This window comes from Podarcis tiliguerta (genome assembly GCF_965153285.1).
Source record: "Podarcis tiliguerta genome assembly, chromosome: 9".
NCBI lineage: Eukaryota > Metazoa > Chordata > Lepidosauria > Squamata > Lacertidae > Podarcis > Podarcis tiliguerta.
In genome coordinates this window covers 76660697-76683477 of record NC_139542.1, presented here as the reverse complement: position 1 = coordinate 76683477, position 22781 = coordinate 76660697, and the positions used below count along the sequence as shown (strand labels likewise).

General features: G+C 45.9%; 1 protein-coding gene across 2 annotated transcripts in view; it reads right to left on the bottom strand.

The window, feature by feature from the left end:
* LOC310657917 (trypsin-like) overlaps window positions 1–22366 on the bottom strand; it is a 30571-nt gene extending 8205 nt beyond the window's left edge. The window contains exons 1-2 of one of the 2 annotated variants that reach the window (XM_083399181.1): window positions 21737–22366; window positions 21219–21394 (exon numbers count right to left, since the gene is read on the bottom strand). In XM_083399181.1, the coding sequence (XP_083255307.1) occupies window positions 21219–21394; window positions 21737–21980 (420 nt within the window). In that variant the 5' untranslated portion in view covers window positions 21981–22366. The remainder of the gene's footprint in view (window positions 1–21218; window positions 21395–21736) is intronic. The other variant, XM_083399182.1, reaches the window with a different exon arrangement.
* Window positions 22367–22781: the final 415 nt, after the last annotated feature.

The following is a 22781-nucleotide window of genomic DNA, read 5'->3' as shown; positions in this document are numbered from 1 at the left end:
ACAGAAGAATTCTTGAAAGTAAATGGGCTACCAAAAATATCTCAAGAAAATAAATCCAAACTGAGATGTAGGATAACAGAACAAGAGGTCGAGAGTGCCATTCAAAATATGCAGTTAGGCAAATCTCCAGGACCTGATGGGCTGACTGCAAGATATTATAAATCATTGAAAGACTGGTTAATTCAACCCCTAAAGGAAGTATGTAATGAAATACTTCAGGGGAAAAGGGCTCCAGAAACGTGGAAAGAAGCTTTTGTGACTCTTATACCAAAGACAGAATTGGAAAAACACCAACTTAAGAACTACCGGCCCATATCACTGCTTAATGTGGATTACAAAATATTTGCAGACATTTTGGCTAGAAGACTGAAGAAAGTTTTAATAGAGGAGATTCATAAGGACCAAGCAGGCTTTCTCCCAGGAAGGCATCTATCAGACAATGTAAGGAATATAATTGACATTTTGGAACTTCTACAGGAAAATATAAACACAAAAGTGGCTTTGATATTTGTGGACGCGGAGAAAGCCTTTGACAACATTTCTTGGGGCTTTATGAAGAAGAATCTCCATGGCATGGGGGTAGGCCAAGAATTTGAAAATGGTATAGGAGCAATCTATTCTGAACAAAAAGCCAAATTAATTGTTAATAATGTTTTGACAGAGGAGTTCAGAATAGAAAAAGGAACACGACAAGGTTGCCCTATCTCCCCTTTGCTCTTTATATCAGTTCTGGAGGTGTTGCTGAATATGATTAGAAAGGACCAATTGGTCAAAGGGATACAGGTCGGAGCTAAACAGTATAAATTAAGAGCTTTTGCAGATGACTTGGTTTTGACATTACAGGAGCCAGAATCTAGTGTGAAAAAAGTTTTAGAATTGATTCAAGAATTTGGCCAATTGGCAGGTTTTAAATTAAATAAAACAAAAACTAAGGTTTTGACAAAAAATTTAACAGAAATTGAAAATGAAAGGTTTCAGAATGAGACAGGCTTGACAGTGGTGAAAAAAGTAAAATACTTGGGAATTACCATGACTGCTAAAAACGGGAACTTATTTAAGGATAACTATGATAAATGTTGGACGGAGATAAAAAAGGATCTAGATATATGGTCTAATTTGAAACTCTCACTTTTAGGATGTATTGCTGTGATAAAGATGAATGTATTGCCAAGAATGTTATTTTTATTCCGGACATTGCAGATTATTGACAAAACAGACTGTTTCAAGAAGTGGCAGAAAGACATATCTAGATTTGTCTGGCAGGGCAAAAAGCCAAGAATAAAATTTAAAATATTAACAGATGCAAAGGAAAGAGGGGGCTTTGCCCTGCTGGACTTAAAACTTTATTATGAAGCAGCAGCTTTCTGCTGGCTGAAAGAATGGCTACTTCTTGAGAATACAGATGTACTGGATTTAGAAGGATTTAATAATGTGTTTGGTTGGCATGCATATTTATGGTATGACAAGGTTAAAGTGCACAGAATGTTCAAAATTCACATTGTCAGGAAAGCACTGTTTAATGTATGGACTAGATATAAAGATCTTTTGGAAAACAAAACTCCAAGGTGGTTATCTCCAATGGAAGCAAAAGCTTTAAAGAAACTCAATATGGAGGCCAACTGGCCAAAATATTGGGAGATTTTAGAACAAGACGGAGATAAATTGAAATTACAGAGTTTTGATAAATTAAAAAGCAAAGTCCGAGATTGGCTTCATTATCATCAAATAATGGAGGCATTTAAAATGGATAGAAAAATTGGCTTCCAGGTGGAAAAATCAAAATTGGAAACAGAATTGCTAGAACCCAAAACTAAGATACTGTCAAGAATGTATAATTTGCTGCTGAAATGGAATACACAGGATGAGGAAGTGAAATCAGTAATGATTAAATGGGCACAAGATGTTGGTCATAATATAATGTTTGCTGACTGGGAACGGTTATGGACCACTGGAATAAAGTTTACGGCATGTAATGCCCTAAGAGAAAACATAATGAAAATGATTTACAGATGGTACATGACACCAGTCAAGCTAGCAAAAATTTACCATATGCCCGATAATAAATGTTGGAAGTGTAAAGAATCTGAAGGTACCTTTTTCCACCTTTGGTGGACATGCCCAAGGATTAAGTCCTTCTGGGAGATGATATACAATGAATTGAAAAAGGTGTTTAAATACACATTTAGAAAGAACCCAGAAGCCTTTCTCCTGGGTATGGTCAACCAACAGGTTCAGGTGAAGGACAGGACATTTTTTATGTATGCTACAACAGCAGCAAGAGTGCTCATCACACAGTATTGGAAGACGCAAGAACTACCCACGCTGGAAGAATGGCAAATGAAGGTTATTGACTACATGGAACAAGCAGAAATGACTGGCAGAATCAGAGACCAGGGAGAAGAGACGGTGGAGGAAGATTGGAGGAAGTTTAAAGACTATCTACAGAAACATCATATGATAAAGAATGTTTGAGGACATCAGATTGAATTTAAAAGAAATATTAGCATAAAAACTTAATGATTAAGAAAGACTAATGTTTTAGACATATGGAAATGTAATTATGTAAAGATACCAAGATTAATTTGAACTAAAGATATGACAGAGGGAAAGAATTTACTGTCAGAATATAAGATATAGAATACAGAGTGAGAAGGACTGGGGAAGTCGCAGACCCAGGTTAATGTTAAATAATGCAAAGACACAATTATTGTTTTTAATTTTTTCTTTTATTTTTTCTTGTACACTGTATTTTATACTGTCTGTAAGTGTTGTTTTTTCTTCTTTCTTTTTTGTATTTGTTTGTATTGTCTGTTTAGTGATTGTTAAAATAAAAAATATCATATAAAAAAAAACAAATCAACCACACGGGGCAGTAAAAAGAAGGGTAAAAAGAGAGAAACAAAGATAGCTGCACAGCAACCGGCTAAGGAGGAGTCGCCAAGGCCGACTCCAGTAGCAAGCGGGAAGGCAGAAGTAACAACTCAGTCCCTGGACAACCAACTATTTAACAAACCCGATACTGCGAAAGTAGAGGCCTCTACTTATGAAGGCAATAAAACACTCAGCAGATCGAACAGCGGGGAAGAGGAAGCGTGCAGTATAGATGATACCCCCCTTCAGTCCTGGCAAGCCTCCAGACAGGAAAGAGATTGGAATCTGATCCTAAATCCCCTAAAATTTGTAATCACGAACTTCTCGAAGCCTAAGGGCTTCCTTACAGGGAAACAACGAATAATGAACTTTGTATCTAGCCTAAATTACATTCTGCCAGGAATGGTTAATTTTAATGATATCACCTCGGTGGAATATCTACATTATGATGGTCACTCAGTGAGAGCACTGACCACTTTTAGGGATCAGAACCTGGCCAAGTTCGTTTTTAGGTCAAGACCTGCCTTTTTAAAAGCACGGATAATAATACTTAGGCTCTTTGAAAATAAGGCTCCTTTGAGCCCCCTCTTGAAAACTAAGCAGGCAAACCTTAGAAAGGGGAAATAACTCCCAAAATTCTGGCCTGACAAACAGAATCCGCAATGCCTTGTGAGCAAAGGTGAGGATTTCTTTACTATGGAAGAAAATATCCTAATTGACCAATTCTGGATGTTCCCACCATTAATACAAACTGACATCTTGGGAAGACTAGACAAGCTAAGAGATAAGCTGGCCGAGAGAGCTTCAGGCAACGAGGTTATTAAGGGGACCACAAAAAGAGCACAACACGTAATCTTCAGATTAAAGCGGAGATTAACTTCCCACCAAGAGAGATTGTGCCACCCTTCAAGGAGAGCACTCAACTATACCCCCAAAGGAGAAATATCCCTAAGGTGACCCTACCAGACGTATGGGATAAAATGAGATACCTAGATGAATCAGAATTGGGCCAAAATCAGGCGGCAATAGAATACCCACAGAAGGAATTTGCGCACAATAAAGATCTGGTGTGCACAAACGTGAGCACTTTGCATCCACCTATTGAAATCATAGAGCGGCTGGATAGCCCGCCACTCAAAGACATTAGGCGACCAATACACAAAGCGACAAACCCTAAAAGTACGTTAGCTAATTGTCAGGGGTTCAGGAGCAGAGGCACAGGGAAGAGAGGAAATGGAGAGCGAGGGGGAGGAGTCTGAAGGAAATGTCAGCGATGACAACGGTCCGAGGTCTCTGAGTCTTTCCAGTGAATCGGATGATTCACAGAAAGGGGCTCCCATGGTCAGGGCAAGGGGGGTGCCTAGGGGACACCCCAGGAAGAAGGGGCCAGAGGGGACTCAGAGAACAGCAGTTGGAAATCCGGACCAGCGTCCACACCAGAGCGCAGTAGGGGGGAGGAGTCCCAGGCATCGGGATCAGGCAGCGCGCTGCCAGCGGGAGAACATGAGGGAGGATTGACCACGCCTCCGTCGGGGAGCGAGGAAACGGTCAAGAGGAAGGTTGAAGGCTGCGCGCGCGCGCCAAGTTCAAATGTACAGGAGGGCGGCACTGTTGGCAGCCCGGATAGGGAGCCAGGTCCTAAAGCCCGCCGAAGAGAGAGGGAGGACTCAGGGGGGTCAACGTCTGCGTCGGAAGAGTCCAGGAAGGAAGGAACCCCGGGGGGTAGCAGGACCCAGAGGAGAAAGGAGAGACGGAAGAGGTGGAGTAAGGCTAGAGTCTTAAACTGGTGTACAGGGGGCGGAGATTCAGACGGAGCTTCGCCGGTCTAGACCCTAGACGTAGAGCTGGGGCGCTGAGGCTTGGAAATGGAAACTATACTTCAATAAAGACTTTGATACATTACTACCGGCTAGCGTTGGTCCTCTGTGAGCTGGGACCAGGAGCCAGCTCTGACACTAATAATTGACAAAGACTCGACTATGAAAAAGCCAATCTTAAATTCTTATCATGGAACATTGCTGGTTGGCTCAACAAGGCGACCGACCAAATATTTATCAATTTTATTCAAGATCATGATATAGTCTTCCTGCAAGAGACATGGCTAACAGGGGATTTAGATGTAAACGGTTTTGCCTCATTTTCGCTCACAGGTTCACCAAGCAACAAAGGGGGACGAGTTAAGGGTGGGCTAGGCATTCTAATATCCACAAGGCTGAGAGCATCTTTCGTTGAGCTGGAGCCTCTGAGCAGTGTGGCCATGGCACTATCAATGAAATGCAGATATTGCACACTTCTATTGATTAATATATATGCCCCTCCCCAAAGAGGCAAGCAGCTTATCAAAAATACCTGGCATAGGCTAGAATCATATGTCGATGAGCTAATGAATCAAACTCCTGCAGCGGCAGTGCTGCTGGCTGGGGATTTAAATGCCAGAATTGGCCAATCAGACGAAGCGTTATATGCTCATTTCCATGACGTACCTCCCATTTCCGAAGAACTCCATTCTATTCCCCCAAGGCTCTCAAAAGACAAGGACTGCAACTACGCAGGCCTATGCCTTCTACGTTTTTCCAACAATCTGGATCTGACTGTATTAAATGGTCGTGTCGACAGAGAACCCAGTGGGGAATTTACATTTATATCTAACATGGGAGCCTCCACTATCGATTACATCCTGGTGTCATCTAACCTTTTGAGCAGAGCACGGGATTGTAAAGTGGTGGAGAGGGTTGACAGCGACCATCTACCGCTCTGTTTAATACTGGATGTAAGAAAAGATTTATTTTGTTCTGATAAACTTGTAGCCCCATGTTTTGAAAACATGGAGCTAAGACACTCACATATTAAATGGTCCAGCAAATTGAGTAATGAAATATCGGAAAGACTTCACTCAGATACTTTTCTTGCCAGAAAGGAGAACCTCGTTAATTCCCCAACTCCTGAGGCTAGATTAGACACGTTCCGGGAACTGATTTCGTCCTTACAACCTTATCTGACCAACAAAAAAATGCCACGGCAATCTCTACACTCTAATAAATCCAAACCTTGGTTTGACCAAGAATGCATGGCTATGAAACGCCTTCTGTTGGATAAGTACAGGAACTATAGATCAGCGAACTTACCTTCGCTTCCATTAGACTGGTTTGAGTTAAAATGCAGTTGTCAGAGCTGGCTCCTGGTCCCAGCTCACAAAGGACCAACGCTAGCCGGTAGTAAAGTATCAAAGTCTTTATTGAAGAATAGTTTCCATTTCCAAGCCTCAGCGCCCCAGCTCTACGTCTAGAGTCTAGACCGGCGAAGCTCCGTCTGAATCTCCGCCCCCTGTACACCAGTTTAAGACTCTAATCTTACTCCACCTCTCCTTTCTCTCCTTTCTCCTCTGGGTCCTGCTGCCCCCCGGGGTCTCCTCCCTCCTGGACTCCTCTGACGCAGACGTTGACCCTCCTGACTCCTCCCGCTCTCTTCGGCGGGCTTTAGGACTTGGCTCCCTACCCGGGCTGCCAACTGTGCCGCCTTCCTGTACATTTGAACTTGGCGCGCGCGCGCGCGTTTAACCTTCCTCTTAACCGTTTCCTCGCTCCCTGACGGAGGCATGGTCAATCCTGCCTCATGTTCTCCCGCTGGTAGCGCGCCGCCTGATCCCGATGCCTGGGACTCCTCCCCCCTACTTCCCTCTGGTGTGGACGCTGGTCCAGATTTCCAACTGCTGCTCTCTGAGTCCCCTCTGGCCCCTTCTCCCTGAAGTGCCCCCCTGGGTACTCCCCTTGCCCTGACCATGGGAGCCCCTTTTTGTGAATCCTCTGATTCACTGGACAGACTCAGAGACCTCGGATCGCTGTCATCGCTGACATTTCCTTCGGACTCCTCCCCTTCGCTCTCCATTTCCTCCCTCTCCTGTGCCTCTGCTCCTGAACCCCTGACAGCAGTTATAAAGCTTTGATTAACAAGAAAAAGCTCCAGGCACAAAGGGAGGAATGGCAGTGGCTAGTGGAAGGCCTCCCAAAGGAAAGATTCTGCCACGTTTTGGAAAATAATTGCAAAAAGCTGGAGAGACTCCCCGATTGAAATCGAATACTCTATACCCACGGGAGCATGGGAGGCCTATTTCCTCTCATTATACTCATCAAATCAACCGGTCCCAGCTCTGCTTCCTACTTTAAGTGAATTTGGCAAGGAATGGCCCCCTGTAACCACAGAAGAAATTACTGGCCTTATTCAATCTCTTAAATCAGGGAAAGCCCCGGGTGCTGACAATATCCCACCAGAAATTCTTAAGGCAAATGTTGAATGGTGGGCCCCTGTGCTAGCCGCCTTGTTCACTAGTATAAATCAAGCGGCTATTATCCCCGAGGACTGGGGTTTAGCCATCATCATTCCAGTATACAAGAAAGGAAACAGAACTGAGCCAGCTAACTACAGACCAATGTCTATTAAGTATTATTAGCAAACTGTACGCTGCTCATTTATGTAATAAATTAGTGGAGTGGATGGAAAGAGAGCATATCCTATCAGAAGCTCAAGCTGGTTTTAGAGCAAAGCGTTCAACTATAGACCAGGCCCTTATTCTTCAAAATCTGGCAGATAAATACTCTAGAAAAGGGGGGTCTTTATATGCAGCTTTTGTGGATTTTAAATCGGCTTTTGATCTAATACCAAGGGACAGACTCTGGGAAAAGCTTGGCGCTACAAACATAGATAAACGCTTACTACGCCTTATCCGTGGTCTATATGAAAACACCAGGGTGAGGGTAAGATGCGATCGATCAGGCCATTTAACTAAAGAAATTCAAATGCACTACGGGGTTAAACAAGGATGTGTCCTCGCACCAACGCTATTTAATTTCTATATCAACTCTCTAGCAGTAAATATGGTGAAAGAAAATGCCCACCCTCCCAAACTGGCAGGTATGCCCCTTCCGGTGCTTCTGTACGCGGACGATGCAGTTCTACTCTCCTTTTCCTGCGTTGGCTTGAGGAAGCTTTTGAGATCACTCGCTGACTATTGTCAAGCGGAACAACTATTAATAAATTACAGCAAATCTAAAATTATGGTGTTTTCAAAAAAAAGAAGGAAACACAAATGGAGAATTAATGGACAACCTATTGACCAGGTAGCAACTTTCAAATACCTGGGAATAACTTTTCAGGAAAGTGTCTCGTGGCACCAACAGATGAAAAATGCCATTGCCAACGCAGGAATGGCCAATAAAGCCCTCACAAGATTTTTTCACGGGAAAGGGGGTAAATACGTTCCGGCGGCCTCCCAGGTTTTTGCTGCAAAAATACCCCCACAACTCACTTATGGATCCCAGGTTTGCAGTTTTAAAAATTTCGCGCCTATGGAGACATTCCAAACAAAATTCTATCGGTGTTTATTGGGGATCCCCCCCTGTGTATCTAATATAGCTGTCCGCTTAGAAGTTGGACAACCACCCGTTAACGTGCGGTTGTGGATTCTAAAGATACACTACTGGTTAAAACTTATCTTTTTCCCGGCTCTTAGACACCTTTCATTCTACCTGGAAAGCTTCCCTGTTCAAAAAGATAAGAAGCTTGGGATTCTCCCGGCAGATCTTGATAGCGGCAGGATATGAGAGAGACAGAAGTCAAGTGCTCCAACGCATTAGGGACATAGAGCTGCAATGTCATATGGCAGAATGGATAAACATGCCACAATTAGAGACTTTGGGAGAGGGTTCTCACCCGCAAAGTATTTGGCTGATTTACAAATACCTAAGTACAGACACTCCTTTACCCTGGCCAGATTTAACGTTCTGCCCTCTGCCCTGCTGCTAGGCAGATATGAGGGCAAACCATATGAGTCATGTGTTTGCCCATGTGGCTCATCGGAAGTGGAAACAAGTCTGCATGTATTGCTGCACTGTAGTTACTACGAGGATCTACGCCTGACCTTTATTGCCCCAGTTCTACAAAAGCTTAAAAATGAATCAGAACTCCAACGTATGAGAGCCTTGGTAGAAGATAAGGTTCCTGAAATTACCATAAATGTTGCCAAATTTTGCGTAGCCGCTATTAGGCGCAGGAAACAAAAAGCTTTCCAAAGTCAATATGCAGGCAAATACTTAATTCTACTCATGCTGCCTAATTTTAAATTGCTGTTATGGCCTAATCTGTATTGAAACTGTTCTTTCTTTTCTCTGGTGTTATGTTTCGCTGACTAGCTGTACGAGTTAATCTGGTCTGTGACCGTTTAATAAAATTTGATTTGATTTGAATCATTGCAATGGTGAGCAGTTTTTGGTTGTGGTGACCTGCTATTCGATATAATTAGTTAAAGTTGTTTCTATATGTAACAACAGCAGCTAGGATTCTATATATGCAGAAATGGAAGGAAAAAGAAGCTCTAAAGAAGGGATAAGTAAGATAATGGACTATGCAGAACTAGCAAAATTAGCAGTTTTGTGGACAAATAGGCCTTTTTCGGATTATTGTACGCTGAACTCGTAAGCAGGATTTGAGCTATGAGCAACGTAAGTAATTGGATTATAATACTGGGGTTATGATTTGACAAACAGAAGACGGGGTGCAGCAGGAGAGAAACAACAACTCCATGGAAAACAGGGTGGGAAGTCGGCAAAAATTAAGAGAAAAGTCAAAATTGTGCTTTGACTGTATATGATTTTTAAAATCTTGAAACAATAAAATATAACTGTAAAAAAAAAGAAGTTGTAACCACTTTTGAGCTTCTGGGTATGTAGCCTCAGAATGGCTTGTAAATGTACTTTGAAGAAGCCAGCTTTGGCAGAGGCCACTGTGACTTCAATGCCAGCCCATAATAGGCCTTACGGCAGATGGAAGCTGGGCTCTCTTCCGGCACCTCAGAATTCAAAGAGGTCAGCTCAAGCCCTGCTGTTTCCTAGCTCAGGGTGCCATATCACCAAAGTCTACCCTGGGGGGGGTATTTTTTGAGTCCCCTTCATGGATCACTGCCTTGCCGTGGCGAAGGGGTTTGAATAACTCAGAGAAGCTATGAGCTATGCCGTGCAGGGCCACCCAAGATGGACAGGTCATAGTGGAGAGTTTTGACCAAACGTGATCCACCTGGAGGAGGAATCGGCAAGCCACTCCATGGACAAAGACAACAGGCATATAAAAGTTATGACGCTGGAAGATGAGCCCCTCAGGTAGGAAGGCATCTAACATGCTACTGGGGAAGAGCGGAGGACAAGTACAAGTAGATCCAGAGCTGATGAAGCGGCTGGGCCATAGCCGAAAGGACGCTCAGTTGCGGATATGCCTGGAAGTGAAAGGAAAGTTCAATGCTGTAAAGAAAAATATTGCATAGGAACCTGGAATGTAAGAACCATGAACCTGGGTAAGTTGGATGTGGCCAAAAATGAGATGGCAAGAATAAATATTGACATCCTGGGCATCAGTGAACTAAAATGGACGGGAATGGGCGAATTCAGTTCATATGACCATCTTATCTACTACTGTGGGGAAGAATCCCATAAAAGAAATGGAGTGGCCCTCATAGTCAACAAAAGAGTGGCAAAAGCTGTATTGGGGTGCAATCTCAAAAATGGACATCACCAGATGGGCAGCATTGAAATCAGATTGATTATATTCTCTGCAGCCAAAGATGGAGAAGCTCTATACAGTCAGCAAAAACAAGACCTGGAGCGGACTGTGGCTCAGATCATCAGCTTCTTATAGCAAAATTCAAGCTTAAACTGAAGAAAGTAGGAAAAACCACTGGGCCAGTAAGATACAATCTAAGTCAAATCCCTTATGAATACACAGTGGAAGTGAGGAACAGGTTTAAGGATTTAGATTTGGTGGACAGAGTGCCTGAAGAGCTATGGGTGGAGGCTCGCAACATTATACAGGAGGCAGCAACGAAAACCATCCCAATGAAAAGGAAATGCAAGAAAGCAAAGTGGCTGTCCAACGAGGCCTTACAAATAGCGGAGGAGAGAAGGCAAGCAAAATGCAAGGGAGATAGTGAAAGATACAGGAAATTGAATGCAGATTTCCAAAAAATAGCAAGGAGAGACAAGAAGGCCTTCTTAAATGAGTAGTGCAAAGAAATAGAGGAAAACAACAGAATAGGAAGAACCAGAGATCTGTTCAAGAAAATTGGAGATATGAAAGGGACATTTCATACAAAGATTACCATAATAAAGGACAAAAGTGGAAGGACCTAACAGAAGCAGAAGACATCAAGAAGAGGTGGCAAGAATACACAGAGGAATTATACCAGAAAGATATGGATGGCTCGTACACCCCAGGTAGTGTGGTTGCTGACCTTGAGCCAGACATCCTGGAGAGTGAAGTCAAATGGGCCTTAGAAAGCACTGCAAATAACAAAGCCAGTGGAAGTGATGGTATTCCAGCTGAACTACTTAAAATTTTAAAAGATGCTGCTGCTAAGGTGCTACACTCAATATGCCAGCAAGTTTGGAAAACTCAGCAGTGGCCAGAGGATTGGAGAAGATCAGTCTACATCCCAATCCCAAAGAAGGGCAGTGCCAAAGAATGCTCTAACTACTGCACAATTGCACTCATTTCACACGCTAGCAAGGTTATGCTTAAAATTCTACAAGGAAGGCTCAAGCAGTATATGGACTGAGAACTCCCAGAAGTGCAAGCTGGATTTAGAAGAGGCAGAGGAACCAGAGACCAAATTGCAAACATGCGCTGGATTATGGAGAAAGCTAGAGAGTTCCAGAAAGGCATCTACTTTTGCTTCATTGACTATGCAAAAGCCTTTGACTGTGTCGACCACAGCAAACTATGACAAGTTCTTAAAGAAATGTGAGTGCCTGATCACCTCATCTGTCTCCTGAGAAATCTCTATGTGGGACAAGAAGCTACAGTTAGAACTGGATATGGAACAACTGATTGGTTCAAAATTGGGAAAGGTGTACGGCAAGGCTGTATATTGTCTCCTTGCTTATTCAACTTATATGCAGAATTCATCATGCGAAAGGCTGGGCTGGATGAATTCCAAGCCGGAATTAACCTTTTAATGAGGGTGAAAGAGGAGAGTGCAAAATATGGTCTGAAGCTCAACATCAAAAAAACGAAGATCATGGCCACTGGGCCCATCACCTCCTGGCAAATAGAAGGGAAAGAAATGGAGGCAGTGAGAGATTTTACTTTCTTGGGCTCCATGATCACTGCAGATGGTGACAGTAGTCATGAAATTAAAAGACGCCTGCTCCTTGGGAGAAAGGCGATGGCAAACCTAGACAGCATCGTAAAAAGCAGAGACATCACCTTGCCAACAAAGGTCCGAATCGTTAAAGCCATGGTTTTCGCTGTAGTGATGTATGGAAGTGAGAGCTGGACCATAAAGAAGGCGGATTGCCAAAGAATTGATGCTTTTGAATTATGGTGCTGGAGGAGACTCTTGAGAGTCCCATGGACTGCAAGAAGATCAAACCTCTCCATTCTGAAGGAAATCAGCCCTGAGTGCTCACTGGAAGGACATATTGTGAAGCTGAGGCTCCAAGACTTTGGCCACCTCATGAGAAGAGAAGACTCCCTGGAAAAGACCCTGATGTTGGGAAAGATGAAGGGCACAAGGAGAAGGGGACGACAGAGGACGAGATGGTTGGATAGTGTTCTCGAAGCTACAAACATGAGTCTGACCAAACTGCGGGAGACAGTGGAAGACAGGAGTGCCTGGTGTGCTCTGGTCCATGGGGTCACGAAGAGTCGGACACGACTAAACAACAACAACAACAACATTTTGTTGAGTGCTCTCTTGTTGCCACACCTGCTCCTTGCATTTGCTCCTGACCTGAGCACAAGGAGATCCTTTTGTTTCTGGCGGACCACCCTAAACAAGCGTTTCCTCACATGCGCAAGCAGAGAAATACCTCTGCGCATGCGAAATGCTTTGCTCTGCCTCCATGCTTCTGAATCCCAGTTGCTGGAAACCTCAGGAGCGGAGAGGGCTCATGCGCTCAGGTGCTGCTTGCTGGTTTTCAACAGCCATCCAGTTGGTCACTGTGAGAACAGGAGGCTGGACTAGATGGGCCATTGGCCTGACCCAGCACAGCCTTTTCTTCTGTTCTTAAGCAACCATAAGGCCTGCTTGAAGTGGAAGAAGGTTGCGCTCCATAGACAGAGGGGCATGGAGCTGAGCATGGCTGCGAGGCAAAAGGCTGGGGCAAGGTTTTAGGAAATGCTCCATTCAGTTCTGCCAAGCTTCACCTGGAAATCCAGATCCCCTCTATCGAAGGGCAGCAGTATTCTGAGGGCATCTTCCATGGGCCTGATCCAGCAGCCTCTTCTTGTGTTCTTAATGTAGAATGGTAGCAGAGGAGGGGAATCAGGGTATCCAGGTGAAGCTGACCTTCTGATCGGCAAGTCCTAGGCTCTGTGGTTTAACCCACAGCGCCACCCGCGTCCCTTTGTAGCAATATAGCAAGTGGGAAAATGAAGAAGGGAGAATCAACAAAAGATCCATGAAAATGTCAATGAATATCAAGCAATAAAAGGTAAAGGTACCCCTGCCCGTACGGGCCAGTCTTGACAGACTCTAGGGTTGTGCGCCCATCTCACTCAAGAGGCCAAGGGCCAGCGCTGTCCGGAGACACTTCTGGGTCACGTGGCCAGCGTGACATCGCTGCTCTGGCGAGCCAGAGCCGCACACGGAAAAGCCATTTACCTTCCCGCTAGTAAGCGGTCCCTATTTATCTACTTGCACCCGGGAGTGCTTTCGAACTGCTAGGTTGGCAAGCGCTGGGACCGAACAACGGGAGCGCACCCCGCCGCGGGGATTCAAACCGCCGACCTTTCGATCAGCAAGCCCTAGGCGCTGAGGCTTTTACCCACAGCGCCACCCGCGTCCCCTATCAAGCAATACTCATTGGTTAAAATCATGATGCCTGTTTAAGCAAACCAACAAAGCTTTCCAAAGATCTCTGAAGGAAGGGAGGGCTGCTCCTTGACAATATCCGCCCTCCCTTCCCCACAGGTGGGCAGGGTTTGCGGCACCGAGCAAGGCTCACCTGGGTGGGTGCCACCCACCTGCTTGAGATGGCCTTTGACCCGCCCTCGGCCAGGGAGGACAATGGACGGCAGGCCTAAGGCCAAAAGAGGCTGACTCCTGGGCTCAAGCCTCTTTTGCTGTTCTTACGCAAAGCCTTATCTGCTTGCGGTGTTAGTCCCCAGGAATATTCCGGGCACTCGTTCCGTATCGGGGCTGACACTTCAGCGGCGATACAGGGTTGGGACCCCACACACATCAAGACACTGGGGCGCTGGCGCTCAACAGCCTACAAAAGTCACATTCGTCCCGGCTCCTCCTCCTTATCACTTGCAATTTAATTGTCTTACAGGTTTGCCCACCATGAAGGTCTGGGTTATAGGCCACAGCATTGTCCATTGGGCAGCGGATTATGCACAGTCTCAAAATCGTGGCCATAACCTTAACATCCACCCCAAGGTACGCTTTTGTTGGATGGCCCAGCGGGGCATGCGTTGGCGGAGCTTGATGCCCATGCTGCGTAGTGCCGCAGTGACCCATGGCCCTCCAATGGTCTTGATTATACATGCGGGGGAGAATGATCTAGTGGAGCAAAAAGGCATTGCCCTTGCCCTTGCCTTGCTGCAAGGGCAGATTTAAAAAGCCTGCATGCCTTGTACCCATCAATGACCATTGGCTGGTCCAATCTCCTACCCCGTCTTCATTGGAGGGGGGCTTCCAATCCCTCTCGCCTCAATTACGCGGTGAGTAAAATTAGCAGGGCCATGACCAACACCATGCGCCAAATTGGTGGGTTCTCTATCCCACATCGCACCATCACAGCAGATAGAGTTGACCTATTCCGGGGGGACGGGGTGCACCTGACCCCACTGGGCAATGACTTCTGGCTCCACGACTTGTGACGAGCCCTCGGGGACTGGATAGATTGCGGGGTTTGATTGGTCCTCGGTTGTGGGACTTGGCGGTGAGGCCCCTTAGGGCCTTGAGTGGCAGTTCTAGGCCTTGGCAAGGTAGCCTTTAGTCTAACATCAAGTTGGGGGGGATGCAGTCATGCTTGCAGGGCCCATTGAAGGGCAAAACCGGGAGTCCCTGGCCCTAGAGCGGCAGCATGTAGGTCAAACTCCCCAGGCAAGGTCAGTGGAAGGGCATTGTTGTAATCTGTTGTAAATAAAAATATGCCCTTTTCCCTTATGGGGTATCCAAGAGCCCATATAGAGTCCTTACATAGGTTCCCTATTGGTAGGAGAAAATAACAGAGGCCAACCAGAGAATATTGAGAAGCAAAGCAGCTAGTAAGCTTGATTTTTATTGATCTGTTGCAACAGGGTGCTCCCCTCACACGCAGGAGAGGAAGAGGACCCCCAAAATTGCTGTGCAACGGCTTATAAAGACTTTTGAAATTCCCATTCTCTAGATCAAGACCACCCCCAGAAACATTATGCATACATCACAGAAGGGGTGTAACCTAAGACCACCCCTCAGATACATCCCACCTACATCACAGAAATTTAAATGTTGTTTTTCTCCTCTCACAGTTTATCTCCTGTCTGGCAAGTTACTTGATTGGATTGCCTGGGGTGCCTGGCCATTCTTTTGTAGTGGTAAAATACTTATTTCCTGGGCCAGGTCACAGGCTCACACCTTATTCAAACAGACATATCCTTGAGACAAGATTTGTGAGGAAAGAGACAATGGGGAGGCTTTTCCAGTTTAACCTTGCAGAGAAAGGATTTGGTCAGTTTAGGAATCAAAATGGTTCCAGGTTGGTCTTCCTGTGTTAATCTATGTATGTGCAGTTATGAACATTACCATATATCTAATATCATAAAATTCCTATCACAGCATGCTGTGTAAGTTTGCGTTTTGCAGTCCCCTCTCACTCGGTCTCAACTGCCTGCATATCCTCAGCCAGGTGGGCTGAGAGGGTTGCCTGCCAAGGCCTGCGCCAAGTTCCCCACTTCTCAAGCTCAATCAAGTTGTGGCCAATTTGAACCCATACTCTGGTCTCTTGTCTTATCATTTGGGAAAAGGGGTAGGCACCACAGACAGGGTTTAGCGCGTGTGCCCGCAAACGTCTAGTAGCAGGGAGTTCCACAGGGCTTGGCTTGTCACACTAAAGGGTACATCCCTAGTGAAGACTAGATGAAACTCAGGGGTGCTGGGAACCACCAGAGATTCTCCGTGAGGGAGGTGGAATCACTTGGGTCCTAGTCGTTGAGGGCTTTTCTTTGTTTCAAAGAGCCTTCTTCCCCTGGGGGTTCCTCAGCTTGGGCCTCCCCCCAATTCTCTGCATCCAGACAGTCCATGACACCCCTGTCCTGAGACCAAGCTTCTGCTCAGTAGAAGCAGGAAGGCCTAGAAGGCCTGGCAAGGCCTGCACAAATCTTTCCAGCCTAACTGTTAGCAGTCAAATGCTGGGACTCCTCCCTGTGATAGGAATTTTGAGGTATTAGATATATGTTAAATGTTCATAAGTGTACCAACCAAGCACGTACATAGATCAGCACAGGAAGACTGACCTGGAACCATTTTGATTCCCAAACTGTCCCAAACTGACCAAATGTTTTCTCTGCAAGGCAAAGGAAAATGGAAAAGCCTCCCCATTGTCTTTTCCTTCACAAATCCTGTCTGTAAGGGTATGTCTGCGTTTGAATAGGGAACTAAGTATTTATCATTACGAAAGACTGGCCAGGCTCCTCAGGCAATCCAATCAAGTAACCTGCCAGACAGGAGATAAACAAGGACAGGAGAAAAACAACATTCAAATTTCTGTTTTAAACATCCCTCGAAATAGTCGCCAGGTGCTCTGTGGGCCTGAGGGTGTCTCAGCCAGGAGGAGTCTGTGGAATTGTGCTGCTGCTGCTGCTGCTGTGTAAACTAAGGCAGAGTGGCTCCAGGACCGCAGTTAATCTGTAAGGAGCCGCTCTGAGCACTCTGTGTATGCTCTTTGGCTGTGCTGTTTAGGAGCAAGTTTATTTTCTCAAGTCAAGTCTCATTCTGTTTCTAAAGAAGACTCTGCCTTGATTAATTCACCGCTGCACGACAACCACTGCGCGACAGCTTCCATCGGCTGCCAATCTCCCAGAGGTCTAGGGGAAGATGGAATTGAAGCAAGAGCTTCTTAGCCAATCAAAATGACCAAGGATTTGAGGGAAAGTCGCCCTTGATTAGTTGCAACTAGTCTCCAATCTCGAGAGACTAAAGCGATGTATGCACTTCAGGCCAGACCTTGGACCCATTTCGAAAGGCAAGCCCCTCATGACGTAGGAGCAATGAAACTGCTGCTCTGACATCATTTATGATGCAGGATAGAATTCTACAGCACCAATTTCTTATCTTCAAAGGGTTTTCCATTCTCCGGAGTTGGCCAGTTTTCTCGCTTCCTGGGTGAATGTTGCCTAGGTCGCAAGGATTTCCTAAAGAGCAGTCACTTACTGTTCTCTTCTTTCAGTGTTGGCGTCTCCCTATTAGCTTTGGGGGTACATTCTGTCCTTTTGGTCTCTTCCGAGCAATCTTAAATCTTACAAGCTTCTTTTTAAGGCATTTATTCTCTTGTTGCTCTGTGTCTTCCTTGAGCTATTTTAACTCCCCTTCATTAGCAAGCTCTTGCCTTCCAAGGTAATATCTGCCTCCTATCTCCTGACAAGGTTCCAGCTGCTAGTTTGCTGCTGTTGTTGTTGTTTAGTGGTGTCCGCCTCTTTGTGACCCCCTGGACCAGAGCACGCCAGGCACTCCTGCCTTCCACTGCATCCCGCAGTTTGGTCAAACTCATGCTGGCAGCTTCAAGAACACTGTCCCACCATCTCGTCCTCTGTCGTCCCCTTCTCCTTGTGCCCTCCATCTTCCCCAACATCAGGGTCTTTTCCAGGGAGTCTTCTCTTCTCAGGAGGTGGCCATAGTCTTGGAGCCTCAACTTCACGATCTGTCCTTAGTCTTCCTAAAATAGTACTCATTATAAGCAGTTTTCCAAGACTTTTCTATATTTATAGATAATATTGGGGTACACAACAGACCTCTGTTCAGAGAGACTCTCAACATCTTTATCCCGGTCTTATTCAACATCTTTATCAACGACTTGGATGATGGACTCAAGGGCATCCTGATCAAATTTGCAGATGACACCAAACTGGGAGGGGTGGCTAACACCCCAGAAGACAGGATCACACTTCAAAATGACCTTGACAGATTAGAGAACTGGGCCAAAACAAACAAGATGAATTTTAACAGGGAGAAATGTAAAGTATTGCACTTGGGCAAAAAAAATGAGAGGCACAAATACAAGATGGGTGACACCTGGCTTGAGAGCAGTACATGTGAAAAGGATCTAGGAGTCTTGGTTGACCACAAACTTAACATGAGCCAACAGTGTGACGCGGCAGCTAAAAAAGCCAATGCAATTCTGGGCTGCATCAATAGGAGTATAGCATCTAGATCAAGGGAAGTTATAGTGCCACTGTATTCTGCTCTGGTCAGACCTCACCTGGAGTACTGTGTCCAGTTCTGGGCACCACAGTTCAAGAAGGACACTGACAAACTAGAACGTGTACAGAGGAGGGCAACCAAAATGGTCAAAGGCCTGGAAACAATGCCTTATGAGGATCGGCTAAGGGAGCTGGGCATGTTTAGCCTGGAGAAGAGGAGGTTAAGGGGTGATATGATAGCCATGTTCAAATATATAAAAGGATGTCACATAGAGGAGGGAGAAAGGTTGTTTTCTGCTGCTCCAGAGAAGCGGACACGGAGCAATGGATACAAACTACAAGAAAGAAGATTCCACCTAAACATTAGGAAGAACTTCCTGACAGTAAGAGCTGTTCGACAGTGGAATTTGCTGCCAAGGAGTGTGGTGGAGTCTCCTTCTTTGGAGGTCTTTAAGCAGAGGCTTGACAACCATATGTCAGGAGTGCTCTGATGGTGTTTCCTGCTTGGCAGGGGGTTGGACTCGATGACCCTTGTGGTCTCTTCCAACTCTATGATTCTATGATTCTACTCAGCTTTTAGGGTGTCCATGTAAATAGTACTCTTTGAGGACAGACAGTCTCTTATATGGATTTTGATCACCTTTTAAAATTATTAAACTGTACTGTTTTGCTTTCATAAAATTCCATTGTACGCATTCCCTGTACAATTTGCCCCTTGGGAGACCAGAGTTTGAATCCCCACGGCCATGGGGTGGGGGGTCAGTCAGTGCCTGTCAGCCTGGTCTATCTCACAGGGCTGTTGTGGGGATTGAATGAGGAGGGAGAGAACCACCTTGGGCTCCTTGGAGGAAAAGGTGGGATAAAAATGCAATAAAAAAGTAGCCCTGGAGCATTTTTGTTCATTACATTGATATCCCACCTTTGCTCTGAGGAGCCCAAGATGGGGCACGTCATTAACTTCTCCCACATTTTGTCATCACAACGACCCTGCAGGCAGGTTAGGCTGGGAGGAAATAACTGGCTGTGGAGAGTCCCAAGCCCGGAAGGAAGCTAGGCTGATAGCAGAGAGCCACTTTAGGAGGGGGTCCTACTGCAAGAGGCCCCACTGGCCCCACAAAACAGGAAAGGGTTGCCAAGGGAAAACCAGAAGGAAAAATCGGGGGAGGAAAGGAGGTGGGGGAAGAATGCGTGCCAGAGAGAAACTGTGGCTCATTTGCATCAACTATTTCTTGTGACTTGCAAATTCATCCAATGTTAGCAAGAGCTAATGGAAAGTGTCAGGGAGCTAGCAGTGCCTTTTACCAGCTTTGTCTGGTTCGCTAGCTGCAGTAGGGCCATTCCTGGACGACGGATTGCCCCATTCCCCACTCCCTATAGGTCTTCAGCCCCTCTTATTTCTCTGAGTCCCTGTCATGGAATAGGGCAGGACTACTGTTCCTCGCACCATACAGTTGTGCTGGTTGAGACTGATGGGCTTTGGACGGATAGTCCAAAACATCTGGAGGGCACCAGGTTGACAAAGGCTGTTCTCTGTTATGGCCTGTGATGAAGTCTTCCTGAAGCAAGCTATGCCTGGCTTTCATCTTTCCCCATTATTATTATTATCTTCATCCACAAATCTCAGGGCGGTTTACCACCTAAAACTGCAATATAAAAAACCCAAAATGCATAATAAAAAGAAGAAAAACAAGCATCCCCACACGCAACACATTTAGAAAGCTGCGGAGGAATAGCCTAGCTATTAGCGCTATTAGCGGTTTAGCGGCTATTAAAGGCTATTAAAAGCTTAAGGGATTAGCGGATTAGCTGCTAAAAGGCTATTAGCAGCTATTAAAGGCTTAAGGGATTAGCGGATTAGCTGCTAAAAGGCTATTAGCGTTTTAGATCAGCTGATAAGCGGCTTAGATCAGCTGTTAAGCGGCTTAGCGAACAGCTGTTAAGCGGCTTAGGGGCTTGGGGAAAAGGGGGGGAGGGGAAAAAAACCCCAGGAATCGCAAGACATTTTCGTCTTGCGAAGCAAGCCCATAGCAAATTCGTTTTGCGAAGCACCTCCAAAACGGAAAACCCTTTCGTCTAGCGGGTTTTCCGTCTTGCGAGGCATTCGTCTTGCGGGGCACCACTGTATTATGCTTTGTTGTTTAGTTCTGGTTAATGTCTGGCCAGTAGCTACTAGCCTGCCTACGGAGCATGCTTGTGCTTGTGAGTGAATTGGTTGGAGACAGCTCTAGTCTGAAGGGAAGCATTCATCTATGGTGTGTGTGGATGCACATAATTAGACCATGTTACTGAACTCAAAATCAGGGACACCTATATGACCTTACCTCCCACCAAAAAGTGTAGGCGCAGGGGGCCACCAAAACCACACCTCTCACCCATGGCTTGAAGTCGCTAGGAGCACACATGCCCATCTGGGAGGCCAGGCAAGGCATGCAGGCTCCTCTAGGCACCCATCTCATCAGCCCTGCAGGACCATCTCCCAGGTTGGCCAGTGGTGCTATTGGAACTGTGAGTGGAGCGCCAAGTGGCGCTTGGATAGAAGAAATAGAGACAGCAGGTGAGAGCTGCAGGAAGAGAGGGAGTGAGAGAGGAAGAAGAGCAGTCCTGATGGTCATGGAGGAAATCACAGGCAGAGCATGAAAGGTGACAAAAAGCAAACCTTTAAAGTTTCTGGTCCATGGTCTCTCCCAGCTTCAGATGTACTGATACAGCTTCTGGCCAAGATCAGAAGGGAGTCATAGAATCATAGAATCATAGAATCATAGAATCATAGAATCATAGAGTTGGAAGAGACCACAAGGGCCATCGAGTCCAACCCCCTGCCAAGCAGGAAACACCATCAGAGCACTCCTGACATATGGTTGTCAAGCCTCTGCTTAAAGACCTCCAAAGAAGGAGTCAAGGTATGCCTCTGCTAGTCTGCTCCCCCCCCCCCATCACTGGACTTCCCAGTGATGCCTCACCTTGCAGGCATCTTGGCTGCTGTCCAGCTGTCCAGCACAAAGCATCCTGTCAGTGAACCATCCTGGGTAGACATTGTTGCACGTGGCATCAGATGTGACTGGAAGGTAGGAGCACTGCAGAAGGTTGTCTATTCCATCAGCTGTAAGCCCAAAATATGTTGATCCTGAGCAGCTGCCTGGGGCAAGGCAGGAGGGAGACTCTTATGCTCAGGCCTCATCCCTCTCTCCTTGAGCTCTTTCTGCTTCAAGGGGGCACTGCCACCTGCCATGAATCTATCATAGTACAATGAATTGTTGGTGCCTCCCTCCCACCATTTGCCGTTCATCTACCCCTCCCTTTTTTACATAGTGTCATTTATCCCATGCATCACTAAGGAACTTCAGTGCCCCATTGCGTGTCCCCACCATAATCCCCCACGGCCACGAAGAGGGGCATCTTCCAGCAGCCCCCTGCTCCAGTCTGTCACAGTTGTTGCTGGTCCTGGTTAGTCTCTCAGCACCACCCACTCTGTACTCACAGTTGCTGCTGATCCATTCTGAAGCCAGGCACTGGGTCCCAGCTATGGCACATTGGCTGGGCAAACTGATGGGCTGCACTAGCTCACCCAGGACAGCTGGTTGTGCAAGCTTGATGAGCATGATGTCATAGTCCAGTGTGTAGTTGTTGAACTGCTTATGAGGGACCAGCTTGGCAGCAGCAATGACCTGTTGCTTGTCCTTAGGAGGAGTCTCAGGGACTTGTAGGCCAAGCCAGACCTCCATGTGGTCTGGGCTGCTGGAAGAAGAGCAGGTGGGTCAATAGTGTTCTCCCTAGAGTTTTTCTGCCTCAGCCTGGGTTGAAAGATTCCTTGCTCACCCTCAAGGATTCTTGTAGGCAGGCAGTCAAATGCACAAGTTGCCCTCCTATTTCAAATGAGAACAGAGCAGCCAACAGCAGAGAATGGACTTTATTCCCTGTGGGAGACAGATTGTGTGCAAAGGGTGTGAAGCAGGCTTATACCCACCTTCTGCTGCACTGAGCTGAGGACAACACCCATTCTTGGCTGATGAGGGCCCCACTGCAGACATGGTGCACTGACTGGAGGGAGGCTTCCCATGGCACAGAATCTTGTTGGCACTTGGCGCTACCAACCAACTTCTCAGCAGCTGCAACAGCTCAATATATAATTGGTAGAGGAAAAAAATCAAGACTTTTTCAATGGTTAGGAAATGGTGAACTCAGGAAATGGTATCCAGCCTATCCAATGACATCTGTCAGCCAGACTACGGTAGCTACATGAGGGCACTGCATGCAATCTCTTCCTGCTAGTAAACAAAGGCTCAACTTTTTGCCACCATATCCTGCTTTCCACCTCCATCTCCCTGCATAGGAATCCTTTGAATTATTGGTCTCATATTGCAAGTAAGTGTGGCTTTCAACTGTTCCTGATTAATTTCTGCCAGAGTTCTACATACCATCACTCATACTGCTAAAATAAAAGCCACAGTTTTAAACCACAGGAAAGATCATAATGTATTATTGTAGACTATTCCAAAACAGTAACTATAACAAGTAACTATATA